This window comes from Dunckerocampus dactyliophorus, chromosome 21 (genome assembly GCF_027744805.1).
Source record: "Dunckerocampus dactyliophorus isolate RoL2022-P2 chromosome 21, RoL_Ddac_1.1, whole genome shotgun sequence".
Classification (NCBI taxonomy): domain Eukaryota; kingdom Metazoa; phylum Chordata; class Actinopteri; order Syngnathiformes; family Syngnathidae; genus Dunckerocampus; species Dunckerocampus dactyliophorus.
The window spans coordinates 14,356,518-14,383,100 of NC_072839.1; the positions used below are offsets into that span (position 1 = coordinate 14,356,518).

Sequence of the window (26,583 nt, forward strand, 5' to 3'; positions counted from 1 at the left end):
CGGGCTCTCTGCGGGAAATGAACCCGGATTTGATCTCATGGTAGGAAATGAAGCAGCGCCAGGGTACACCGGTGGGCTTGCTGGTTGGGAATGTCATTGAGGAGATGTCCCTCGCTGTGCAGAAGATACTAGTGGGTGTTGTTCTCACCTCGCCTGCTGAGGGCGCGGCACGACATGATTGGAGATGCTGGCTGGTGACTTCTTTTGGCTCCACAATAAGCCACGGGGAGCCGGTTAAGTCCTCTGCTTTGCAGATTGCCTGCCCTTATCTCCCCAAATGTGAAAATGTGTTTCTCCGCTGCACTGATCATTATTCCAGGCACTCAGGCACAGACTAATCCCCTCAACTGCACTGTGGGAGAAAGGCGGCATACTGACTGCACATATGTCTGTATTTCAGTGCGCCTCAGAAGGTGGGGCGGGGGGGGGGGGAGAAAGAAATGTGGCATGACATGCTCGGGAAAAAGGCAACAACTGCAAATATTACTTTCCGCCTCAAAAGTCTGTTTATTGAATCAGCTCAGGGTTTGAATGCTGGATGTCCTTGCCAGGCGCAGAAAGCCGCCAAGGAAGGGTAAAGCGTGTTTTGACTAATATCACGTGAAGCATGAATGAACCCCCAAAAAGTCCTGCAGCATCAGAGAACACCAGGGAGATCTGAAAGCAGCTATTGCAACAATGACAAGCAACAAATGATAGCCGTAAAGGTCCTCGATTATGCAAAAGTGACTTTTTAAAGTCATCCCTCGTTTATCGCAGTTCACTGGTTCCAGACCCGATCACGATAAGTGAATTTCCGCAAGTGGGATTCAATATTAATAAATGGAATATTTTCGTAGTTGGATCATGAAAAACCTGTTTATGACTTTCTAAATAAGTTTTATTTTGACCATTATTAGAGCTCTATAAACATGAAATAACACCCCTATAGCCACCTGGATGCTCCTGTTAGTCTTTGTTTACACCACATTGCTAACGCGCAGGCAACGGGATCACTGCAGAGACACAAGAGGCGGCCACGGTGTATAAACTGAAGAAAGCAAGTGGGGAATAAGTACAAAGGAAGAAGCCAAAAACACAGAATGGGAGAATAGCTTTTTCACTGTCATGTCGGCCATGCCATGGCTGACTACATGCATGTCATGTAATGCCCTTTCTCAAACCTTTGTGTCATGACTGAAGCCTAGTGACCACAATACTACATAGAGTGTATGACTTGTCTTTCAATATATTTTTTGCGAATAATACACAATGGTCAACCAAGCAACAGAGATCATTTATTAATACATGTTTTTTTCCGTCAGCGTGTCGGCTAACCTAGCATAATGTTGCTGTTAAAATGTGAGTGTAATGTTAGCACTGTAGGCCACGTAGCTATGCTAGTGTTGCTGCCTATGCTTTTCCATCATCAACTTCTTTTTGCCACACAAACTGGAGCCAGAAGTCATTGTGTTGGCCCCCAGCTCCGTCGCCAGTCTAGGATGTCATCAGCGATTGACTCTGTGTTGTAGGTCTTTGCTGAATAACACAATTCGGCCACAAGTATTTGCTTTTCTTATTGATCACGGCTGCAAAATAACCCACAAAGGAGCCAAAGAAATTTGTAAGTACCAGTATTTTGATAAGGAATGTGAGAAACACTCCTGAATTCAAGAAATAATTCATGGCAAAACACGAAGGTGTCCGTGTTGATCTCACTGCCTCATAGCCATCTTTGTCAACAATCACGTCTTCCGTGAAGGTAAAAGTGAGGTTAAATGTTCATCTTTCCCTTTCATTCCTCATTTATGTGCATTTGAAATTGTTTTCGGCATGGAAAACTACAAAAAAAGTGTTTTGTGTTCACATTTTTGGGTCTCCAGAATGAATGAATTGGATTTATCTTATTTCTTATGGGAAAAATTGATTTGGTTCAATGTGGATGTGTTAGTTTGAGTCAAACCTACTGGAAAGGATTAATTACGCTAATCGAGGTTCCACTGTAGACGGGCCAACGACTGCATGACCAGTGAGTGAAATGCCAGATAACGACCATAGAGAGTTTAGTTGTTTGCATTGGTGATGTGTTATTGCGTGTTGCTGCTTGGTTATGAAACTACTAGCGCGTTTTTTCTCCTGTCGTGTGTGTGCTCATGTTAATGCCCGAGGAGGTTTGTAAAACTGCAGCTACTGAGTCAGCACAGGCACTTTTTTACACACCGCAAGCCTAGGCACTCGGCGACCTGTGTTACTCGCTCTGTGGTCTGCCACTCGGTGACTAAGTTCCGAAACACGCCTCCACTTTGTACACTTTGTAACATGACCACTTAAAAGCGGATGGTGGAAATAAGGGAACATAACATGGCTCCGTGCTTGATTCACCGCTCTTGTTGAGATAGTCTGACCACCTAAGTAGAGGTTCATATCAGAAGCCAGTCCACCAAAGAGCTAGTGACCCCCCATGGCTGACAGTGGTAAGCAAAGATGGAAAGATTTGATGCAAAAAGCTTCCCAGAAAGGTGTGTGAAAAAGCTGCTGAATATATCTTCTGCTGTTTTCTAGCTGAGACTTGTTTGCTTGTGAACGCTATGCTAGCTTAAGGCTGTTGTTTTTCTGTGTGTGTGTGTGTGTGTGTGTGTGTGTTTATGTGTTGTGGCTGCTGATAGAAGCACAAACAACTAATCCCAGGCTATGATAAAGCGCCGCGTAGAAACACAAACATTATGAAAGGAATCAATTTGACATGCATGTTTAAAGAGATGAAGCCTCCAGATGGTTCGAAAAAAGAAAACATTTAATTATGTGGGTTGGGACTGATGTCCTAAAGTGGCCAAGAGGCAGAAGGACCCTTAATTAGCCAAGGATGGGAGAGCACAAATGTACTGTCATTGTTTGAGCCTGCAGTTTATTTTGGTTGTTTGTTTGTAGGATTATGCAAAAACTCCTTAAGTGATTTCTAATAAATATTGTGATACAGGAAGTGAGCAAACTAGCACTAATTGTTGAGACATGGAGAAGGGGTATAAGAGCTCCTTCTTCCTACTCCTTTCCCAAGCACGTCTAAGACAGAAAAACACGACCATGACCATTGCAAAAGCAAAAGCCATGGAAAATCTATGTTTTTTTTTGCATCTTTTTAACATCGCAACAGGATATTTTCTCATTGAGATGAATTGGTGGTTGGCTGGATCAGTTCGCAGCCAAGTGTAAAGCGGTTGGTAGTCCGAGTCCAACTCTGTGGTTCTCACCCGGAAAAGGGTGGAGTACCATCTCCAGGTCAGGAATGTAGTCCTGCCGCAAGTGGAGGAGTTGGAGTACCTTGGGGTCTTGTTCACGAGTGCTGTAACGCGAGATCGACAGGCGGACTGGTGCGGCGTCTGCAGTGATGGGGACTCTGCATCGGCCCGTTGTGGTGAAGAAAGGCAAAGCTCTCAATTTACCGGACGATCTACGTTCCTATCCTCGCCTATGGTCATGAGCTTTGGGTAGTGACCAAAAGGACAAGATCGCAGGTACAAGCGGCCGAAATAAGTTTTTTCCGTGGGGTGGCTGGGCTCTCCCTTAGCGATAAGGTGAGAAGCACTGTCATTCAGGAGAATCTCGGAGTAGACTCGCTGCTTCTCCGCATTGAGAGAAGCCAGATGAGGTGGCTCGGGCATATGGTGAGGATGCCTCCATAGGTTTTCAGGGCACGTCCGACTGGTGGGAGGCCTTGGGGAAGACCCAGGACACACTGGAGAGACTATGTCTGGACTGGGAACGCCTCGGGATCTGTCAGGAGGAGCTGGACAAATTAGCCGGGGAGAGGGAAGTCTTCCCTGCTGAGGCTGCTGCCCCTGCCTCAGATAAGCAGAAGATGGATGGATGGTAGTTGGCACATCAAATATGTGAGAGAAAATCCGGCATTTATTCGTTTGTGCCTTTTACACAGAACCCAGCCTTTCACACAGCGACACGATATTCGGGAAGTTAGATGAGCCACACCATTGGCACCAGGCGTATTTTTGTTTTTTGTTCCAAACATTCAGAGAAAAACGGAAATGTATGCAAACCAGAGCAATTTTTACAAAATGCAATTAAACCATGCCAAACAACCAAAAGTATTAACACAAATGTAAAAAAAAGCGTCAAATGCAAGGAATATTGTATAATAACTGAGACAGTGTGCAAGAATTTCATCAAAAACCAAATCATTCACCATCACCATAGGCAGTGTCCCACCAATGTTCCGGTTATGACACTACGTCCAAAGCAGGAAACTTGCCAGGTCAACTTTTTGCAGATACGCAGAACTGCAAAACTGGAAAGAGAAGAGAAACAGGCAGCTTTTGCAAGCGGTGATTGATGAAATGCAGCATTGTTCCGCTTTTGCAAACGTCTGTCCTCCTAAAATAAGCAACCCTACTATGTGCATTAGATTCAAATGCTAAAAAACTCACATAAAATAAAAGTTTTACGAGAACATACACACACAGAAAAAGGCAAAAAAGTGCGTGTCCAACTTGTGAGCAGTTCAGTGCACTTTATTACCGTCACTCACTGTGCCGTCATGAAGCCGTGACTGCCGGGGAATAAGTGAAGCGGCCATTCTGTCAAGAACATTTTTAATCCCCGCGAGGTATCCCATAATCCCCAGTGACACCTTTCCGGGGGGGCATTTGGAAAATGACAGCCCTGTGCAGCACGAGTACCAAGACGAGACGGCCGACAAGTTTTTGTGTCAGTCGGATGTCGATGCTGGAGGACGGGTGGACAGCGGTGAAGTTAACGACACAAACAAAAGTCGTCATTGTGTGTTGACGAAGCCGCTTTGACAGAAGGGGCGTTTGTGTGCTGCATCCTCCCCTCTCGTCCCAAGCATCTCAGAGAGGTGACTAAATGTTTTATTCATGCGTCTAAAAATGCATCGCGCCAACGTGACAGAATCAGGCAACTGTCACGCCGGCGCATGTGGAGGGAGCTCGGCGGCCCCCGAAAAGACAACAGAAAGAGCGAGTACATGTGTTTGGGAGCGCGTATGTAAATGTCAGCGGCTGTGCAAAAAGCAGGAGGTTGCGATGTTCCTTGTCAGCGCTCTGCTGGGTTGCGAGTGTCAGCCAATCGTCGTCAACCTTTGCGGTTTCTCGGAAAGAACAAAGCTCTCGCCAGGACTCTGTGGGTTTTAGAGGAGCGATGAAGCAAGGAAGCTGCAGGACACAGAGAACTGGCCTACAAGATGGAGGAATTTTTAGTGCAGGACATCTACTTCCAGCTACAAAAGATACGTACCGGTGGCTCTGCGTTTATGGCGTTGTGTGGTTACATACACGGTCCCATAAATTCATTCACTTTGAGTTTTGCGGCTTCATTCTGTCATGGTGTTTCAACATTATATTCATGAATAAATCATGCATATTTAAGCATATTTATGTTTAAATTTGTACATATTTTAAGCATTTTCAAGCATAAAAATGGCTAAATGAAGTAAAATACAAATATAGACACATTCAAAGAGGTTGTGATGATATGTCGTATTCTCCACTGCTCACTGGTTGTCAGTAATGTCACTGTAATGTTCGGTATGACACACAAGCACCAGACTGATCGCTGGAACAGCAGGCTTTTATTGCCGAGCACCGAGGTTTGAATGATCAGACAGACACAATAATCCCTAACACAGGCTACTGTTGTGGCCGTAACCCACACCAAGCTAAAATGCAAACGTCACTTCCTGTACGCCCCCCACTCAGCTCCCCAATCACTGGAACACATTTACAGCAACACACACCAGCATGAGTCTTATTTGTGTCTTAAATGGCTTATTTTCTCTTATTATGTCTACTATATTGGGTAATAGGAGTGTAAAGGTGACTCTAGGGGTGTTGCTTCATGTCCCGAGGGCTCTAATAATGTTCAAAACTGTTTAGAAGGTCATAAACAGGTTTTCTATGCGCTAACTACAAAAAATGTCATCTTTTAAAAAACTACAAAATGCTAATATGTAATATATTTACAGCAGTTTTTTTCCCCCAAGGACCTTGAGTGTGATTTTTTATGGAGACATTCTTTTGTCACGAGGGACAAACAAGGGTGGATAAACTGATCTGGTGTGTGGTAAAATGTATGCACATCTGGACCTCCAATAACCTGGAGTATCAGTCAGGCAGACACGATGACTCATCCTCCCAGCCGACGTCTAAAAAGTGAACAACTATTACGGCCGAGCATCGAGATTTTGCTTCCTGTCCTCACCCTGACCCTTTGGGCTGTCGGCTGGTCATTAGCGGCGCGATCCTTCATCGGGGGCTTACTGTGACTGTTACAAATCAATTCCAGCGTCCAGCCAGTTGATTGGGAGGCTGGCCGAAACGTGGGGCCGGGCATTCCTGACAACAATCAGCCGCGTCCCACGTATAAAAAGTGATTAAATCCTCTTGAGTGAGGTGTGTAAGAAGCGAGATTAATCCAAAAGTCAACCCTGCCCCTCTTCAGCGCAGCGCTAATTGCAAATATGGAAGCCAAGGCATGCATCACCAGAAAGCCATAATCCCCTGCTTCCACTGCATGCTCACATGTTGATGCTGATAGCTCCTTGGCAAGGAATGCTGAGATGTTTTTCTAAACTGGGGTTGCTTGGTCGTCATGGTGACGATGATCAACCAAACTGCATGTATAAAAGCAACAATTACAGGTCCTACCTTCACTAAACGGTGAATGTGAAAGGCTAAAAGTCACCCAAACATCGCTTTCATCTTCAGGTTTACCACCCACCTCATTCGGCCTGCGTTGCAATTCTGTCAAATATGATATGGTTGTCCAAATAAAAGTGTTTTGGACTGATGCCGACAGAAGCGTCCAACGCGTGTGCGAGGCCGCCGCCGTCGTAACGATACATGCGCCGTTTTTATGACGTGCTTATCCCTTTTGCTACCGCAGTGTCGATATGATGCCTCTTTACGAGAGCACATAACAGCGGCTGCCAGACAAGCGCCGAGCAGAGAGAGAGAGAGGAGAACTAAAACATATAGATCACATAGAACTATATATGTCAAACACGTCTTGGTCGATATTCACCAGCGACATGTCCAGTGATGCTTTGGAAGGAAGGAAGATGGATGAAGGTCACAGTAAAGGTTGTGGTTCTATGAGTGGATTGGATCCAAGCTTCAAAAGGTGCAATCTGGTCTATTTTTGCAGGAACATCTGCTGCAGGTTGGGTTTTTTCCACATACCCGACCTGACAAAATCAGCTCAGGTGTTGGACTAAATACGTTTTGTGGCTAATGGATGCTTGAAACGTATACAAATTAGGGCTGTCAAATGATTCAAATTTTTGACCAGATTAATCACAGTTTTCAAATTAATCATAATTGATCACCACTTGCAACTATGTCTGAAATATGCCCAATTGTACAATATTTCATTAAAAGAAAGCTAAATGACAGTACATGATAATATACATTTGTATGTATTAACAGCTCCAAAGGAACAGAACATTTAAATCAAGCTAAAAGACAGCACACATGTCTGAAAATCGATGTTCCTGTCGACTCTTTAATCGTAGCTGAACATTTGAATCACACTTTAACCATGTTACTATGCGCAATAAAGGGTTGCGTTCAAACACGTCATTTAAGTTGAATTGACATGTTTTGAGTGTATTTTCTGGGATTTCCAAGCATTACATGCTGATAAGAACATCCACTCATTGAAATAAATTAGCATAGCAAAATTATTTTTGACAGTACTGATAAAAATGTTCAAGGTTTGAAGAGTGTTAGTGTAAAATAGTGACAGTAATGTGTTATTTCTATTAATTTCTGGACTATTGAGCACATTGGAATATAAACCGCACCCACTAAGTTTAAGGAGAAAAAAGGATTTGTACGTAGGCCGCACCTGTTTAAGCCGCAGGTGTTGTAACATGGGATTTTTAGTACATAGAAAGGTGGTATACAAAAGATTTTTTTAAACTTTTAATTAAATAAATGTTTTTTTTCTAAACAGTGTGTGTAACACGGCTAGTTAAGCTGTAGTCTATCAGAAAAGTAATTCATGGCTGTCTTCATCTTCCTCCCGTGCACTAAAACCACTAAAGTTGTCTTCTTCCGTGTTGGAATTAAACAGCCTCATAATTCCTTTGTCACACATTTTGTCAGTCTCTCTCTCTCTTTTGTTGTCGCTCTCAGTGTCACTTTCGTCTCGAGGCAAATTAGCCCTTGAGCTTGTGCTGTCCTCTTCATCACGCAGTAGTCCTTTCCAAACCAGTTGGTGATAGTGGATTTTTTGACAGTGCTCCATGCTGTCAGGACTTGAGTAAAAAGTTGCTAGATCGATCGCCTTCAACTTGAAAGCTGCATCATATGCATTTCTCCATGCGTTTTCCATGATGAGGCTGTGTGCATGAAATGCAAAATGACTGTTCTGAAGCATACGACGAAAGTTTGTGAGATAAGAAGGTGACCATAAACTAGCCACATCACTGCGGGGTTCAAAGCGTGAGAAAAAATAGCGGCTTATACACTTAAAAGTACCGTCATCAAACATACTTGAACAGCAGTGGTATCATTGTCCTACTGTTTTCACATGATACGTATCCAGTATATGCATCTTCTACTCCTGAAGTGTTGCACTCAAAAGGGTGAAAATTACTCAAAATGTGTACCCCTACTGTGTTGCCTGTGCTATTATTTTTCTGACATATACACCACATGGGAGAGCTGTTCATCAACCCTAGAAGTCGCATTGACTTGAAATTTCACACACATCTTCACAAAACACCCACTGTAACTTTACGGTGTTTGGCCGTACCATCACCAAATTAGGTACACACTTTTAGGGGACTGACAAGCATGTGCATGTCAAATTTCAGCAAACATCAAGCAAAACCGGGCTACCAAACTTCTTCCCCACAAGTCTTTCAAAGAACAACAAATGGATGTCTTTGTGACGAGTCAAATGGGCAACTTTGACAGGTGCATTGCATTAGATCTTTGATTGGGTATCATGTTTTTGCACACTTCTAAAGCATCAGAAAACAGTGATTGGCATGAAATTAGTCGCCCGGCAAGCCGCAAAGATAAAATGTTAGATTTTCACTCAGGTTGCTTCACTATCGCCTCCACTGTTCTCTTGAACCGCCCCCCCCACCAACAAAATGCGTTGCCAGCTGCTGCACGCCACTTATCTTCTCCACTACACTTTAATAGAGTCACCCGGAGAGAGCCAGATAAACACAATCCCTTGTTTTGTTGCCCTGTGGGGCGGGGTGAAAGATACCTCTCGCTTCTCTGGGGGTGGGGATGGGGGGTACCACCACCAACACAATGCTTTTCCTCTGGACTTCATTTCCTGTGGAAGCTAATGACATTCGCCTGGCAGTCAGGACATTTTCTGCATGACCAAAAATTAATAACATAAATAAATCATTCGGCGTTGTCCCCTCCCACCCCCACATCCCGCCGCACGCAGACAAATGGACTGGAGGATTTGAAATGGTGCGGCAGAAATGTAGCCGCGAGTCCATGTTTTGGTTTTCAGCTTTGATGAAGGGAGTAAATAAGCGGCAGGAGGTCAGGCACAACTGCTGCTTTTGGGGAATTGTGAGAGCAAAAGCACGCACTGGTGCTTATGAGTGCAGCACGCTAATGACTAGCCCTAATGACTAATGCTAACGATTAGCGCTAATGCTCAGGCAGCCTTTAGTTGTTAAATAACTTTGATTGGGAGGAGGGCTCAGCGCTGCTTCCTGCCTGCAAGTACTAAAGGGTATGTCAGGCGCTTGCCAAAATGATTCCAAAATTGGCTTTTAAAAGAAGGAAAACTGATTTTCAGTCTTTTACCTTCATCTTGGAATCAACAAGGCAGTGGGTAGACGATAGTATTGGGCGGCAATCCCTTTTAATAGTTTCCTGTATCTTTCCCGTATTTGAAAAAAAAAAAAATCCAAAATCAAATGTTGGTAGTAGACCAGAATTTCCCTTATTTTTAAAATGCAAATGTTGACAGATATGGTGGACTCATCGATACCAAAGAACAGATACTACCAATACAAAGGTTTTTGATACTGGCCTTGATTGTCATATTACAATATTTTAATATTGGTTTGATTTTCTAGACATGCATAGCTGATCTATAAAAACGTTAAAAGCATCTGTTGTAGCATAAACTAAGTAGGTGTGGTCTTCGTAGTGTATTATTTATCTCTCAAACTGTATCGGTAGTGGTATCTGCGACAACAAGCTCTGTTTTACTTGTATCGGTGAGAAAAGTAGGGGTATTGCTTGCCAATAGTGACAGTGGCTGGCGACCGACCAGTCCATGGTGTACCCCGCCTCTCGCCCGAATTAAGCTGGGATAGGCTCCAGCATACCCTCGCGACCCTAATGAGGAAAAGTGGCACAGAAAATGGATGGATGGATGGATTCTGATGACGATCGGGTAAAAATGATGACAGGCAGCAAGGTGACTTTGACCAAACTCGGTTTCACACAAAAATGTTCAAATTAGTCCGTTTGCCCTGTACTGTATCGTTCTAAACAAAGCACCCTGCACCTTGCTAACTCACTGCCTGTGCATTTTTTATTGGGTGCAACTGCTAAATAGCCTACCATGGGGCCAAGAAAGGTTGCGACTGCCAGCACTTTGAAGAAGCTGAGACACACTATTTTGCATTCTATCCTGCATGAAAAAACTTTATAAAATGTATTTTTTTATTAAGATTTTTGGGTTGTCTGTAACACATTTAATCATTTACATGATTCTCCTATGGCATATTTAACATTGCTTCAGTTTTCGTACGTTTCAGTTCTTCTCCAACCTTTTAGACGGAATTAATAATGAAAACGGAGTTGCACTGCAGTAGTATCTGGAGAACCCTTGAAAGAGCAACAATAAAGTGGACATGTATGATGGTTTCTGTGGTGGATTTAATAAAAGGACTGCCTCCTAGCCTAGAGGCGCCTCATAGATCTTTGCTCCGAGCGCCCCTTTGTCTGTTTATTTCCCCCCTGCTCTTGAGCGAGGTCGACATCGCGGTGTTGATGTCTGAGTATAGACGTCGGCAGAATAATTGAGCAGTGTGGGGTGCGGTGATGCCGCAGAGGTGGATGCCGTGCAGACGACGGCTTGCTTGATCATCATCACTCCAGCCAGACACCGGGCGCGACTTTCTGTTATTTGAGGTCACTTAAATGTCAGGATTGTAAGACGATCAGAACACAGCGGCGATGTAACAATGTGGGTCTGAGGTTTGGAAGCTCAGACAGTAAAGCGCCAGGATTTCCTTTGGAATCAACAAGGTAGCGACTGACTCTCTTACGTTAGCCATCTAAGTTTTTCGAACATTTAAAGTTCTGTGGCGGATTTTCTTCTTCAGTCTGTTGTAAGCCCATGACAGCTGCTGCTGATTGCCCATATGAGGACATCCAGTACACGAGGGGGGAGGATGTGCACATATTGCTGCAGGAAGTTAACCTGAATATAAGACGCTAGCTTTTTCCCCATAACAAAGGTTGGATAAAGATGTGTCGTCTTATATACGGTGGTGGAGATTTATATGTGAAAATCAACACGTGGCATCAAACAACTTCTTCCCTAGGGAGTCTGAGCTTTTCTTCCTGTCACTCACACGGCACAGAGATGTCTTTAACTTAGTGTACGTAGTTATTTTTTTTCCTAAAACAGGTCTTGAAAAAGAGGAGTTGTCTTCCAGTCAGGGTGGTCTTATATTCGGTTCAACATTATTATGGCATTACAGTAATCCCTCGTTATAGACCAGACCGTCATAAGTGAATTTCCCAGAAGTACAGGATTCCTTGAATGGTCTATTTTCACAATTAGAGCATAGAAAACCTGTTTACAACCTTCTAAATATGCTTTTTAAAAGATAAGAGCAACGCACACATAGAGGAAGATGTCCTGAGCAGATGTCCTGAATAAGTGGGTTTTAAATGTGGATTTGAAAAGACGAAGAGAGTCTATGTTCCGGATGTCCAGTGGGAGAGAGTTCCAAAGTTTGGAACGCTCTGCAACCCATGGTGCTGAGGCGAGCAGGTGGGAGGATCTGAGGGAGCGGGAGGAGGTGGCAATGCTGAGGAGATCAGAGAGGTGGGAGGGCGGCGGCGAGCTTGTGGATGGCCTTGAATGTATACAGAAGGATTTTGAATTGAATTGGCAATGTGACAGGGAGCCTGTGGAGGTGCTGCAGGATGGGGGTGATGCGGTGATGATGCGGGCGGCTGAATTCTGGACCATTTGAAGCTTATGGAGGGATTTGTGAAGGAGGCCGACGAGGAAAGAGTTGCAATAATCAATATGGGAGGTAACCAGGCTGTGAACAAGAATAGAGGTAGTATGGGGGCGGGGCGTAGGCGACTGATGTTGCGTCGATGGAAATATGCAGACCGGGTAATGTTACTGATGGAATGGCAGCAAGCTGTCGAGGATGACACCCAGCCTCTCAACCTGAGGAGAGGGGAGACCTTGCTGTTGTCGATGTCGAGGGAAAAAACTGCCAACTTTGGGTAGTGTGGATATGGAAGCAACCAGAAGGGTTTCTGTTTTTCCACAGTTGAGTTTGAGGAAATCTGAGGTGAGCCAGGATTCGATTTCAGTTACGCAGGTGCGGAGGATTGAATTTGATTTGCTAGAGAGGTGGAGCTGGGTGTCATCCGCAAAGCAATGGAAATGGACGTTGTATTTATGTAAGATATTGCAGAGAGAGAGAAGGTGGATGATGACAAGAAGAGGGTCCCAGGACAGAAACCTGAGGCACGCTTGAAGTAAAAGGGGAGGACAGAGATGTGTGGGACTTGAGCTGAATGAAGTGAGACATGAAATAACATCCCTCCGGTCACCATACACTCCTATTACGAGACATAATAAGAGAAAATAAACCAGTTAACACACGAATAAGACTTGTGCTCGTGTGTTGATATAAATGTGTTCCCGAGGGGAGGAGAGTGTGACTGTGTGGTGGACAGGAAGTGACATCGGGGGTTCAGAGTTGAGCAATATTAGCCGAACATTTTATTCAGGATTTTTTTTTTATTAGGGATAATTGTGCCTGTTGTGATCATTCAAACCTGCAATAAAAGCCTGTTGTTCCACCGATCAAGTCTGGGGATTGTGGGTCTCACCGAAAACTACAGTGACATTACTGACACCTAATGACCAGTGTAAGGTACTACATTTCATCAACATCTTTGAATGTGTCTTTTTAATGCCTTACATTTGTATTTTAGTTAATTTTGTCATTTTTTATGCTTGAAAATACTTCATTTAACCCCAAAAATGAAACATTTGTTTAAATATGCATATTTTTTTACTAATAATAGGCCATATTCAACCACGAAACAGCTTGATTTATTGATTAATATATTTTTTAAAATCTGTAACAGAGTGAAATCGTGATTTTCGAACCGCAGTGGCGAGTGACAACTGTACACTGCAAAAACAGAAATCTAAGCGAGACAAAGTGTCTGAAAGACAGGATGTTTGGCATGTTTACTCTCTAGAGTAGCTCACTTTGCTTATGCCAAATAATATGTACTTGAATCTAGTGATATACTTCTCTAAATAAGCAAAATAATCTGGCAGCAGAAAGACATTTTACTTGCTTCAAGTAAGCAGTCAGTCTGCTCAAGTCTGCTGGCAGCAGCAGACTGTTACACCCACGGTGTAAGAAGGAGAGGTTCCGCAGGTCCTTCATACCGACCGCTGTCAGGCTCTACAACACCTGCACCACCTGAACCATGTTGTAGTCACTATGCATTCTTTACACTGTACTCTTTACTTGCGTATCTTGCTTGCTGCTGTAACAAATGAATTTCCCTGCTGTGGGATAAATAAAGTACAAATACAAATACAAGCATTTTGGCAAGTTAATTTGTACTGTTCTGGGTCATAAATGTCAGACTTTACAAAGATAAGCACTTTAGACTAACATTAGTAGGAAAAACAGCGTAACTTAACTTTGACCTTGATTTAGCAGTGCAGGTGTTCTGCTCTGTAAGATCAATAGCGTTCCCGTGTATGGATGGGAAGTATAATTGACAACTTTGAGAACAGAGTGTAGTTGAAGGATATACAGTACAACAACACACTGTTTTTGCTCAACCACTAAACAAGTACGCTCTAAGAACCATTCACAGATATCTTCAAATGTATTGCTTAAGGATAAAACCCTAAGAACCTTGGTTGAATGAGGTCCATTGATCCAGCACTACATAGAACTGGCTTAAGTCGTATTTTGGGGCTGCAAAACGATCAAACACTTCAAAGCCTCATGCCGCCTCCTTCTGTTTTCCCTTCCAGCTTCACTCCAACTCGGATAAAGGCGACGGATCAGTCCGCTACATCCTAAGCGGCGAAGGCGCAGGGACGATATTCCTGATCAACGAGGTGACAGGGGACATCCACGCCACCAGGAGCTTGGACCGCGAGAAGAAATCGCATTACGTCCTGCACGCCCAAGCTTTGGATCGCAACACGGAGGAGGCGCTGGAACCCAAGTCGGAATTCATCATCAAAGTCCAAGACATCAATGACAACGCGCCGCAGTTTCCAGATGGACCCTTTGTAGCCACGGTGCCCGAAATGTCTGAAGTGGGTGAGTAGTGTTTGTATAAAGTAACATGACTTGACACAGCTCATTGTTGTCACAGAAACTCCACACCGCTTCCAGCTAGTTTTACTGCCAAAAACCTGCTGGCGGATATAATTAGCCGCTCGCTGTGACGCGGTCCCAAGCAGGAAGACCTTTGGGAGGCCGAGGGAGCCCTCCACTCCACATCAAGGGAGAAAAGAACAGCTTTCTTCCACCACGGAGACAAGTCGCAGCCTCGCATGCATCATGTGGCAACAACATCTATATTTTATCTTTTTGGTTGTTTTTTTTCCCCGACAAAAGACGGGCCTCTTCTCGGTCCAGCGAGTTTTGGCCTTGCGGCGAAATCGCTCGTATTTCACGGCACGTCTTACAAATGTTCAAAAGGTGCAGCTTCTCCTGCGACTACGAATTTGCTTGACGAAACAATTGACAGAGACAAAAACGCTCAGTTTTGAGTGGCGCTGTCAGTATCACATATCACGGGTACGCGGCATCACACTGAGAAGCTGTACCAATCTCCCCGCTACATGCTTTACCGTCTCAATGAAACCACAGCGCGGTGTAAACGCTCATTAATTATGCAAGCGTCAACATAGCTGCAGGCGCCCTCTTAATATACAGTCAATATGTGCCAGGTTGCTCTCATGCGTATTCATGCACATCAAGAAGGAATATACACCACATATGTATTGTATATATGCCACATACTGTACAGATACAGCGCTTGTGGAAATGCTCACGCTGCCTGTTTTTCATGTGAAATGCATTTGTTGGGATCTGGGAGCTCGTTCACGAGCACACACGAGCAACAAGGCTTTTATTATTATTATTTATTTATTATAGCAAGATCGCTTAGTGAGCATAAATACAAGAGCAGGTCTTATCAATCGTTTCAATGTGACCCAAGCATGTTTCCTGGGGACCTCCCGTTTACGCCTTGGTTCATGTCCTGTTTACTTCCTGCTTGAGAGAAGGTTAAATGTTTACACTGTGTTGTTGAACCAGTGAAAGCCATGACCATGCAGGAACATACCGTATTGACCCAAATATATGACACGTCATCTTATATTGCTAGTCTACACATTTTGTAACTTGCTTATTTTCAAGAAAATGTTTTTTTTTTTTCCCAAAACAGGTCTTGAAAAAGAGCAATTAGAGTAATCCATCGCCACTTTACACTTTGAATTTCATGGCTTAACTCTCACAGTTTTTCAAAATGATATCAATTAATAAACCATACTTTTCTGTGGTTGAATAAGGCCTATTATTATTAAAAGATATAAATATTGCAGCAAATTTTAATGATTTTTTAAAGCATAAAATGGCTGAATGAACTTAAATAGAAATGTAAAGCATTCAGAAGAGATGATGATATGTAGTATTCTACACTGGTCACTAGGTGTCAGTAATGTTACTGTAATGTTGGGAGAGACACACAAGCACCAGACTTGATCGCTGGAAAAACAGGCTTTTATTGCAAGTCTGAATTATCTCACAACAGGCACAGTGATCTCTAACACTGGCCACTGTTGCGGCTGTAACCCATGCTAAGCTAAATCTCAACTGTGAACCTCCATTAGAGTAGTTACTCTTGCCAGCAACAGTCTTCAGTCCTCCAGCGCCCGCATGAAGATGTGTATAAGAGCTTCAACTACAGAAAAAGAAGGGCCGTCTTACATTTGGGGTTGTCTTGTTATGCTAGCCTCCATTAGTGTAGCTACTCTCGTGGGTCATAACTGCAAACAACACTCACCACGAAGATGTGAATCGGCGTCCTGTGTCTTAAGAGGCCGGACCATCTTGTCTAATGGCGGCTTGGCTGTGGTTCAAATGCAGGAAATGTGGAGCTTTTAGCTGGCATGAGGAAGCAAATGGACGGGGGAGCTTAAGCGACTCCTACGTGTTAGTTAGAGCGCTACCGATGGATGACAAACAACAACTCACGTGATCGGCAATAAATACAATAACTGCAAATAAATAGCGCTACCGCAGCACAATGGTTTCCAAGCGTGGGAACGCATACAACTCAAGCGTGTCACCACGTCTTCCACTTCAGCGGTTTCCACGGTCTCGTCACATGATCCTTGCCCTTACTAATGCGGCGTACAAGCTAGCCGTGCACTCATCAGGTAATTATACAGTAAAGGGTTAATGAAGCCTGTAATGCTATCTGAGCAGTGGGCAGAGTGTTCACTCGGAGCACGACGGCTTTCAGGCGCTGTGCGCTATGACAGTAAATAAAGCAAGTGGCCCTCCATAATTCTTTGTCTTCGGGGGGTGCAGAGAAGAATGAACGATGCTAGCTGCATTGTTTCAAGTGAAGGTCAAACCCGGAAAAATAGCCACCTGTTTCAATTTGCAGCCATCATACACACACAGTGCAGCTTCCTATGTGCTTAGTGCATGTGCGCGCACGCATGTGTGTGTGTGTGTGTGTGATTCCAAATCATTTCTACATTTCTTACAGACTTCATGAGACGTGTCATCATGGCAACACAATGGAAGGCGTCAGTGCATGAGAGCACCAGGATCCATGTTAGGATTCGATATCTCCCGTGGCTCCCAGGAGAAGCCATCAATGCTTAGCCGGGAGGGGGAAAATGGCTGGGAAATTCCAAGAAGAAAAAAACCAAAATATTCTCTTTAACCTCGCGTTCCTCCAGCTCCCTGGATCTCATGGAGAGTAAAATCAATAGAGCTCCTGTTCTCACAATCAAAAGTTTGATGATGTTCAGATGAAGGGTTTGACTGCCACAGCAAGGAGGCACGGTTCACCGCTCAAAGCGCGAGATCTGTCGCCGAGCGGATTCACCGTTTTAGGCTGTTCACACTGCAGGGTATGAAGCCCAATTAGATTTGTTCTTTTGTTTTTATGTAGACTTGCATCCGGGAAGCGACATGCTTGCGCACAAAACACCGACGTCACACGGCTGTGAGTGTGTTTCCGGAAGTAACTATATCACTGTTTCCTGGCCTGGTCTGGCCTGGCCTGGCCTGGCCTGGCCTGGCCTGGCCTGGCCTGGCCTGGTCTGGCCTGGTCTGGCCTGGCCTGGTCTGGTCAAGAGCTTTTGCGCAAGCGAAATAAACAGTGTTGTAACCAAAGCATTCTGCGTAGGCCATCAAGGTGGAAGAGGGCAAGATTTTGGCTATAGAATCTTGAGGAGACATCTGTTGCGTGGAGCGTGTCGGTGTGGTGTGGTGGGACATTGACATGAGCCGCTTCACCGAAGCACACTTTTTCAATAATTTTCGGTAAGAAGAAGTGTTGCCTAAATCTGCGAGTACATTTCCCCAATGCTTGCATGTTTTTCTATTTCCCTCATCTCTAGCCTCCAAAACGGTACTGAGATACTGAAATGTTTACTCAAAAATGCCTTCTAATTGCAATATACTTAAAGTATGACTAAAATCGTTATATTGCAAAATATTATCTACAACCAAAGACACAAATTCCAGCATGAAAATGATTCTAAAATTAGAACGACACAAGAACCTGAGATCGAATGCTTGTTAAGTTTCGGAATGTAACCAATATTTTCGGGGAAAACGTGTCCTCTGAAGTGGAAAGAACTTGGGAATTTGAACCGCTGTTGTGCATGACGTCGCCAATTTTACGAGACTTCAACTTGGCAAGCGTCAGAGGAGTAATTCCGTACTTAAGTTTTGCTTTTTCTTTGGCTTTTTGCAGCTTTTCGGCAACAAAAAGCCACCCACGCGGCAGCCTCTCAGGGATTACGTCACAATTTCATGGCCCAAATCAATGAAAACCAGGACGTTTTCTAAACACACAGCTAATATATTCCTGCACAGCCCGCAAACTTTTTGTTTTTGCGTGTTTATGTGCAGGGACGTCTGTGCTGCAAGTCACAGCCACCGACGCAGACGACCCCACCTACGGAAACAGCGCCAGGATCGTCTACAGCATCCTACAAGGACAGCCATATTTCTCCGTGGACCCCAAAACAGGTGCAGCCCCTGCCACACACACACACACACACACACACACACACATACATATATATATATATATATAATGCATACACACACAACAAAGCAAGCGTCGTCAGCATGGCGGCTATAAATATGAAATGCTTGATAATAACTTTGCTGCATCGCTACAGTGAACACTGTGTTCTTTTAGCGCGCCGTCATAAAAGCTGAAGCAAGCACAGTCAACTTGTGGACCGCCGGCGCTCCTGCTGGACTTATTGTCTCCTTGGGGGTTGAAGCAGACATTTGCAGGTTTTTTGCAGAGTTTTTTTTTTGTTGTTTTTTTTTGTTCTTCACCATCTGAGCGGCGGGAAAGCGGCGCAGCGGGCGGCACAGCCATCTTTCGTCTGAGAGGCCCGGAGTAGAAGCTATTAAATGTTAATAATCTCTCCAAAGTGGCCAGCATATAACTTTTATATGATGTGAAAAATGCATTGTCGGGAGTGGTTTTGTGTCTCTTTGTGATCTCCTTTTGTCTCGCAAAGTGTTTGAAAGACGTGCGCGCGTGCTAGTCTGAGGGCGTGTGCCGATGCTAACAACAAACGTGCTTATGAACTGATCGTCTGCGGTGTGCAAAACAACCTCTGAGACCACAACGCCGCTGTAAAACACGCTGCACAAATGAAATGCTGCATATTTTCACTCGCCCCCCCAGAGAGGATGATTGACGGGGGTGGGGGGTGGAATCGGGGCTGGATCTACCTGGCTGCACACGTCCCCACGTGTGGCGGCCTCATGAGAAGAGTAGTTTGCATGCGCTGACTCTGCAGCGGTGTAATTCTTGCTGGAGGCCGGCGGATGATTGGACACGCGATGTAAAGCCAGGCCATGCTGCACATTCCACACACACACACACACACACACACACACACACACACACACACACACACACACACACACACAGTTGGCTGTTGTTTTTGCCACTGGCCATCCACCCTCAGCCCTCAAATTAGGCCACACAGAACTCCAGTGGTCAGTGCAAGACGAGGAGGAAGTGGCGCTCGCATGCCACTTGTTCTCTTGTTAAGTCTTATCGCTGTGGCACACGGGGGTGGGGTGGGGGGGAGGCCGGTGGGAGTGCTTACTCTCTCTCGGTTCTTGTTTGACAATAGCAATTGATGATGGCTTTCCTTCTTGGAAACTGCTAAAACTGCTGTTCAAAATGCTACTCCAAATAAGTTGCCATAATAAATCATGTGACAGCGCTCTCCTCTCCTATTGGTTGCAAGAATGTAAACAGGAAGACACTTTGATGTTCAAATGCCACTACTCAAAACCTGGAGCAAAATTGCTCTGTGTTATGAAAAGAGGGGGCTTTTGATGATGTTCAAATGTTATGTGTCACTGGAGCCTGTTGATGAGCGCCAAACGTGAGAAAAATCTTTTGAGAGGAGAGGCGCTCAGACGCTCGCTTTTGAAGTTGCTGCTTTGCTGCTTGCACCCCAGCTTTGGTATGATTTTGGTAACAAACTAGTCTGTTAGTCCTGCAGCGTGTCCTTCCACGACATCGAGTGCCCAAACAACGCACCCTACGCGATGCTTGACTCTGTCCGTGCATTTTTGATTGAGTGCGACTGCTAAATAACCCACCGAGGGGACGGAGAAAGTTGCGAGTGCCAGGAACTTGATAACACTTCCATCATACATGTACGGGAAGTCCGCATCAACAATAACTTCCATCCATTCACCAGTTAGAATCATTTCACCTTGTTTTCTTCATCCATCCATCCATCCATCCATTTTCTATGCCGCTTATCCTCATTAGGGTCGTGGGGTATGCTGGAGCCTATCCCAGGTGACTTTGGGCGAGAGGCAGGGTACACCCTGGACTGGCCGCCAGCCAATCACAGTGTTTTCTTCATGTAAAACCAGAATTATTCTCTTTTAAACTGATTTTCTTCCTCATATTTTTGGGTGTCGGATGCACGGTGGCCTACTGGTTAGCATGTTGGCCTCACAGTCATGAGATCGCGGGTTCATATCTCCGTTAGAACATCTATGTGTGGCGTTTGGGTTCTCTCCGGGTACTCCGGCTTCCTCTCACATTCCAAAAACATGCATGCAAGGGTATGAAGACTAAGTTGTCCATAAGTGTGAATGTATGAATGAATGAATGAATGGCGATCCGGTCCAGGGTGTACCCTACCTCTCACCCAAAGACAGCTGGGATAGGCTCCAGCATAGCAGCGACCCTAATGAGGACAAGCGGGAAAGAAAAAAGATGGATGGATGAATTTTTGGGTGTCTGGAAGGAATTAATTGGATTTACATTTTTTATGAGAAAAATTGACGCAGTTTTTGGACATTTCGGTTTCCGTCCAACCTTTAGGGACGAATGAACATAAAACCATGGTGCCAAGCTACAGACACACAAAACGCTCTGCTAAAAGCATTTTTACACTGTCTAACGTCCACCAGCATCAAGGCTAGATTTGTTTTTATGCCACACCGATTCTTTTGAATTGGTTCATCAGTTGATGGACGGTTGGCATCCCATTTAGGCATCAAACTACAAAGACAACAATAAAGTGTCATCTCTGGTGCTTGCCGCCATTCAGCCAATCCATGACATGCTTGAAGACGTAGCCACTACCCTGAATGACCTGACTGATACAAACACGTAATCACTCAGCCTGCACACGACCGACCACATTGCCAGTGATGGATAAACTGAGTCATAGAACAAGCTGCTGTCCGTCACGTTGGCCACCTCGTCCGCCCTTCTCATTCTTGCCTCACAGTCTCAGAGAAGCACTACATCGCATTGCTTTGCAGCGCCTCACGGCCCTTCTTGCATCCTAAATAGGCTAATTTCTCTGCCGATGTGGGATTTGGGAGTTTCATTGAAGGAGCTGACACAGATGGAGGCTGCCTCTGCGGTTACACTTTGCCTAAAGCCTCAAGCTGTCATCCTGTCAATCAGACATAATTTTGAGGATGACAAAGTTCTCAAAAAAGGAGTGCTTTGATTGTCATCTAGCCATGGCTGCGAAGAGCGCACCACTGAGGGATAACACGGAATTGGACGAGCCGGTATTCCTGAAGCCGGAGATTGAAGGGCGGTTTTGGTAATCTTCTATAATCCTTTTTGTTCACCCAGGAGATTGTCCTCCTTTAGAAGTTTGCTGCCAGACAAAGAGGTGGATGGTGCGATGCTATCTGCTTTAATAGAGCGGGGAGGTTTGGGTAAAAGGCTAACCACCTCACTGTGTCAAATTGGCCTCCGGTTCAAGGAAGTCAACTCTTTCTCAATTATTTTCTAAATGAACCCACGGCCTCCGCTGAGACTCTCCGGGAGGTATTGTGGTCCGGGGAGGGTTCAAGGGTGCAACACTCACACAACCTTTCAGTGACTCCAAAAGAAGTCTTCTGGCATTGTGAAAGATTTCCACTTTCGTGTGAAATGCAGCCTTGTTCCTTGCAATGTATCAAGTGGGGACGCGGAACCACCGAGTTTATCCTCACCTGTGGTTGAACCCCACACAATGACACAACGGCACAGGAAGCACTTCAGACTACTGAATGGTGTCTCTCGGACATTAGCTGAAGTAAGACTGCAGTTAATAACAGGCTTTTAGTGCTTTGTAATGCACAAGACTGGGAGCTCATGCTGAGGGCTGGCATTTACACAGCCCGTGCTTGGATTCTTACAAAAAGGGTTGGTGTGCTTTTAAGATGTCAGACAAAGACTTTTCTTACCATTATGCAAAGTTTCCAGACCAGTTTTACAGTGTAATTGGTGAGAGAACGAAAAAGGCTATGCCACTTTTTAAATGCAGGATTTAAAAGGTGTGGAAGTGGTTTGGAACGGTTTCTATTTCTTAATAAAGAGGCCTAAAACACCCCAAAACCTGTTTATTTTATGAACTGGCCAATAGCTGGTTAGTGTAAGGTTTGACGTGAAGCACAGTTAGCATAGTGAAAGGTTTGACGTGAAGCACAGTTAGCATAGTGAAAGGTTTGACGTGAAGCACAGTTAGCATAGTGAAAGGTTTGACGTGAAGCACAGTTAGCATAGTGTAAGGTTTGACGTGAAGCACAGTTAGCATAGTGTAAGGTTTGACGTGAAGCACAGTTAGCATAGTGAAAGGTTTGACGTGAAGCACAGTTAGCATAGTGTAAGGTTTGACATGAAGCACAGTTAGCATAGTGTAAGGTTTGACGTGAAGCACAGTTAGCATAGTGAAAGGTTTGACGTGAAGCACAGTTAGCATAGTGAAAGGTTTGACGTGAAGCACAGTTAGCATAGTGAAAGGTTTGACGTGAAGCACAGTTAGCATAGTGTAAGGTTTGACGTGAAGCACAGTTAGCATAGTGTAAGGTTTGACGTGAAACACAGTTAGCATAGTGTAAGGTTTGACGTGAAGCACAGTTAGCATAGTGTAAGGTTTGACATGAAGCACAGTTAGCATAGTGTAAGGTTTGACGTGAAGCACAGTTAGCATAGTGAAAGGTTTGATGAATGGATAAAAACCTCAAGTGACCCTTTTTTGATTGAGATATTATGTGCGCTTTGTTGCTATGAAGCCTGCAATGCCTTTTAAGCCACTACACAACACAACCTAATTGATATACTCATCCCTAATTTGCATCTCAATTCCAAGTTGGATTGATAATGTGGCAGGTGTGGATTGTGGATACACAAAAGTATAAACGTGCACACACAAAAGGACTTTTGCTTTCATGTATTTTTGCATCTTGTTATTGTAATTCGTGTGTGTGTGTGTGTGTGTGTGTGTGTGTGTGTGTGTGTGTGGTTGTCCTTGCTCCTGGTGAGCGTTCAGAGAGTCGGTGTGCTTGGCAGCCCTGCTGGCGATGCACAATGTGTTGTAAACTTGAGCGCCTGCAGCAGCGCACAGGTCACTTGCTAGCACTTAATTGGGCCGGAATACATTGGGAGCGACTATACAACCCCGCCTGATTGTTCTCGCGTTTGCCGGCAATGCCTGGTTGTAAAGAGTGGAATAAATATAAAAGAGCAAGCGAGGGAATTTGTGTCCTTCTTTCAAGGCTGTAAGCAGCAAATGACACGTTGTAAGAGACACAACATCAGTGATTAGTGTTTAAATGACCCGAGACACGTTGAAACAGGAGGGCATTCAGCGTACAGTCACATTTAAAAGTCAGCTGTCAGTTAAAATACGAGTAAATGCAAACAGAGGAGAGTTTTGTGGCAACAGCTCATCATTTTCCTCCTCGGGTCTCCAGTCGGGTCCAGTTGAGACGCATGGCTGTGTTTATGACGTCTCGCTCCGTGCTGATTCATTGCTGGTGAGCGCCCTAGCCAGGCTCGCCACGACAGATGATACGTGACCTCCGAGAGCCCACCCCGATTCTTAATGCTGCCTCCTTGACCCACTTTTAATGACGAGTCTGCCCGGTGCCGGATTCATTTCAATCTGCAGGGTCTTGAGGAAAATGACCTTTTGGAGTAATGAAAGCGCTTTCATTTGCACATTTTTATAAAGAAGAAGAAGAAAAAAAGCGTAATTAAGCTTGTCATGATTTTTATTGATATGAATAGCTTGAATAAAATACATTAGCTGGAGCTCCTGAATGGACTTGAGCAGCCTCGTAGTTTGACTTCTATTTCACACTGCTGGTACTCTCTGACACCGCAGACAAACGCTTCGGTTAACGTTGAGTATTCTCATATCATAGGAACTTAAGAGGGTCATGACATTTGAAAATTGGTATCTCTGTCTTTCATCTGATGCCATTCATTTGGTTTGGTTTGGTGATCGTCTCCAATTCAGACCGCTAATGCTAAAGTTTGTCATCGTGGTTGGCGGGAAGAGCTGGGCTCGCTCTGTTTCTTTGTTTCTTTGTGAGGGTGCAGCTTCCCTACCTGGAGGATGCTGCCATTACATTTTGAGTCAGAATCCAAACAATTATGTTAAACAACCAATTATGTTAAAAATCGGTAAAAAAAAATGTTTTAACACATTAAAAATAAAAATAAAAAATTATTTAAAAATATTTAAACTAAAAAATAAAATAAATGTCAAAAAATCTATAAAAATAAAATTCAAACTGCAATTCAAAATGTTTATAAATGAAATATTAATTAAAATTACCACAAATGATTTTTTAAATGTAAACATTACAATATAAAAATAAAAAATACAATATAAGATAAATGTAATGTAATATAAATGTTGCTACGTGTGTGCAAGCTCAAACTAAGTTGAATCTTGATTGGATTCAGATCTCGCAAGGCTATCAACCCCATCCCAACTTTTTGATACATATAATGCTGGATTTTTTTTTTAAAGATGCATCCGTTTATGTAAAAATGAGATAAAAATCAAATGAAATAAAAATACAAATACAAAAAACATAACACAATAAAAATATAACTGGAATGCAATCAAATAAAATATTATATAATGTGATTATATAAAAAATGTACATAATCACATAATTGCTACGGCAGTGCAAGATCAGACCATGTTTAACCGTCATTCAAATCTTGTAAGATTTTCAACAACTTCCCAACTAAGTTTTTTGATACATACTGTACACAGAGCAATGCCTGGGACATCTAAAAAAAAAGTTCCTCATTCAGTTTTGAAAAAAATGCTATAATAATGCAGCGTTAGTCTCATCCAGATTGGCAATAAATTGTATCTGACATGTTTATGAGGGATGCACTTCTACAGCTATTAAGATACACGACAGTCATGGTTTCCGTCCATGTGGAAGGTTTGGGTGATATGAAGAAAGCGTAGCAATGATTTTAGCCAATTTTCAGCAAGGTTTATGTACACAGCAAACAGCAAATGTTTTGTCCTGAATTGTTGTTGTCGGCTTTACAAAGGACTCATTTTTGGACTAATTCAATCTATAACTTGGAGATGCAAATGACTGCACACCTCCTTACAACTCCTCTCATCAAGCGTCGGTGGGAAATAGAAAAAAGTGTCCTGTCAAGCAAATCAGTGGGTGTCAACTGTCAGCAGGAGGCGAGAGAACGCAGAGTGTTTCTTTTATTCTTTGTCCCTGTGGCGATCAACATCACAACGTTTTCCACACGGGTCCCGCTGTTCCCGGTCAAGCGTATTATTGCAGGGTTCACAAGTTCACAAAAACACGAGTTCAGTGGTCGCCGGGGGGTGCCAGCTCGGGGAGAGGAGGAGGAATTTAGCACTTGGGAACGGGTGCGAGTGTAACAACATTATTCCATCTCGCTCCACGCGGCGCTTTTGAATCAACACGCTCACTGTGACGCTCGTATAGGACATTGTGAAGTGCACTTATTGGCTTGGATAAATCAGCGCAAGTCAATCTTTAGCACAACGTGTGTGCATTGTGGTTTTAAATGTGATGGAGAGGTGAGAAAGTCCTGGATTCAAGGCTGCGCAGTCAGTGGATGTAAAGTGGGGAAAGGCCTTGGCAAGGAAGCGAGGATGAAGGCCGCTCATGATGCTGGAGGAGGAGTCCATTGAAGTCTTAGCTTGAGCTTACAGTAGTGCTGTTTGCACCAACTACTGTATGTGTTGTGCCCAAAATGCTTTGCAAGACATGCTAGCAAACATGTAATACAGATATCCTCAACGTTTTCTAATCATTACGTTGGGATAAGTCTGAGAACTTGCATGCTCAAGAGTGTATGCGTGTATAGGAGGCTGGTGGGTCATTTCTAGACTCATCCTCGCGGTATTTACCATTTATACATTTATCATTGCTATACAGCGGTCCCTCGTTTATCGCAGGGGTTAGGTTCTAAAAATAACCCCAACAGGTGAAAGTAGTCAGCTTCATTTTGTTATTTTCTATGTTTTCAGGCTGTAAAACTTTATACACTTTTCTCAGACTGGCATTCACATTTTCTCACATTTCGCTTGTTTAAACACTGTCACACTTCAAACCTTCGTTTGAATTTTAATGATCAACCTATGTTAGACACCTAAGAAATAATGAATAGAGACTAGAGAATAGAGTATTTCACAGTTCCTCTGACCGTGCCTCTTCGTCCGTGCCTCAACGCTCCGCTGTAGCATTTTTGCATCCTTGTTAAAATC

At 43.9% G+C, this 26,583-nt stretch overlaps 1 protein-coding gene across 1 annotated transcript in view; it reads left to right on the plus strand.

Annotated features, from left to right (window-relative positions):
- LOC129173888 (cadherin-18) overlaps positions 1–26,583 on the plus strand; it is a 65,561-nt gene that overhangs the window by 18,816 nt on the left and 20,162 nt on the right. The window contains exons 3-4 of the mRNA XM_054765196.1: positions 14,275–14,569; positions 18,416–18,535. Coding sequence (XP_054621171.1) covers positions 14,275–14,569; positions 18,416–18,535 — 415 coding nt within the window. The remainder of the gene's footprint in view (positions 1–14,274; positions 14,570–18,415; positions 18,536–26,583) is intronic.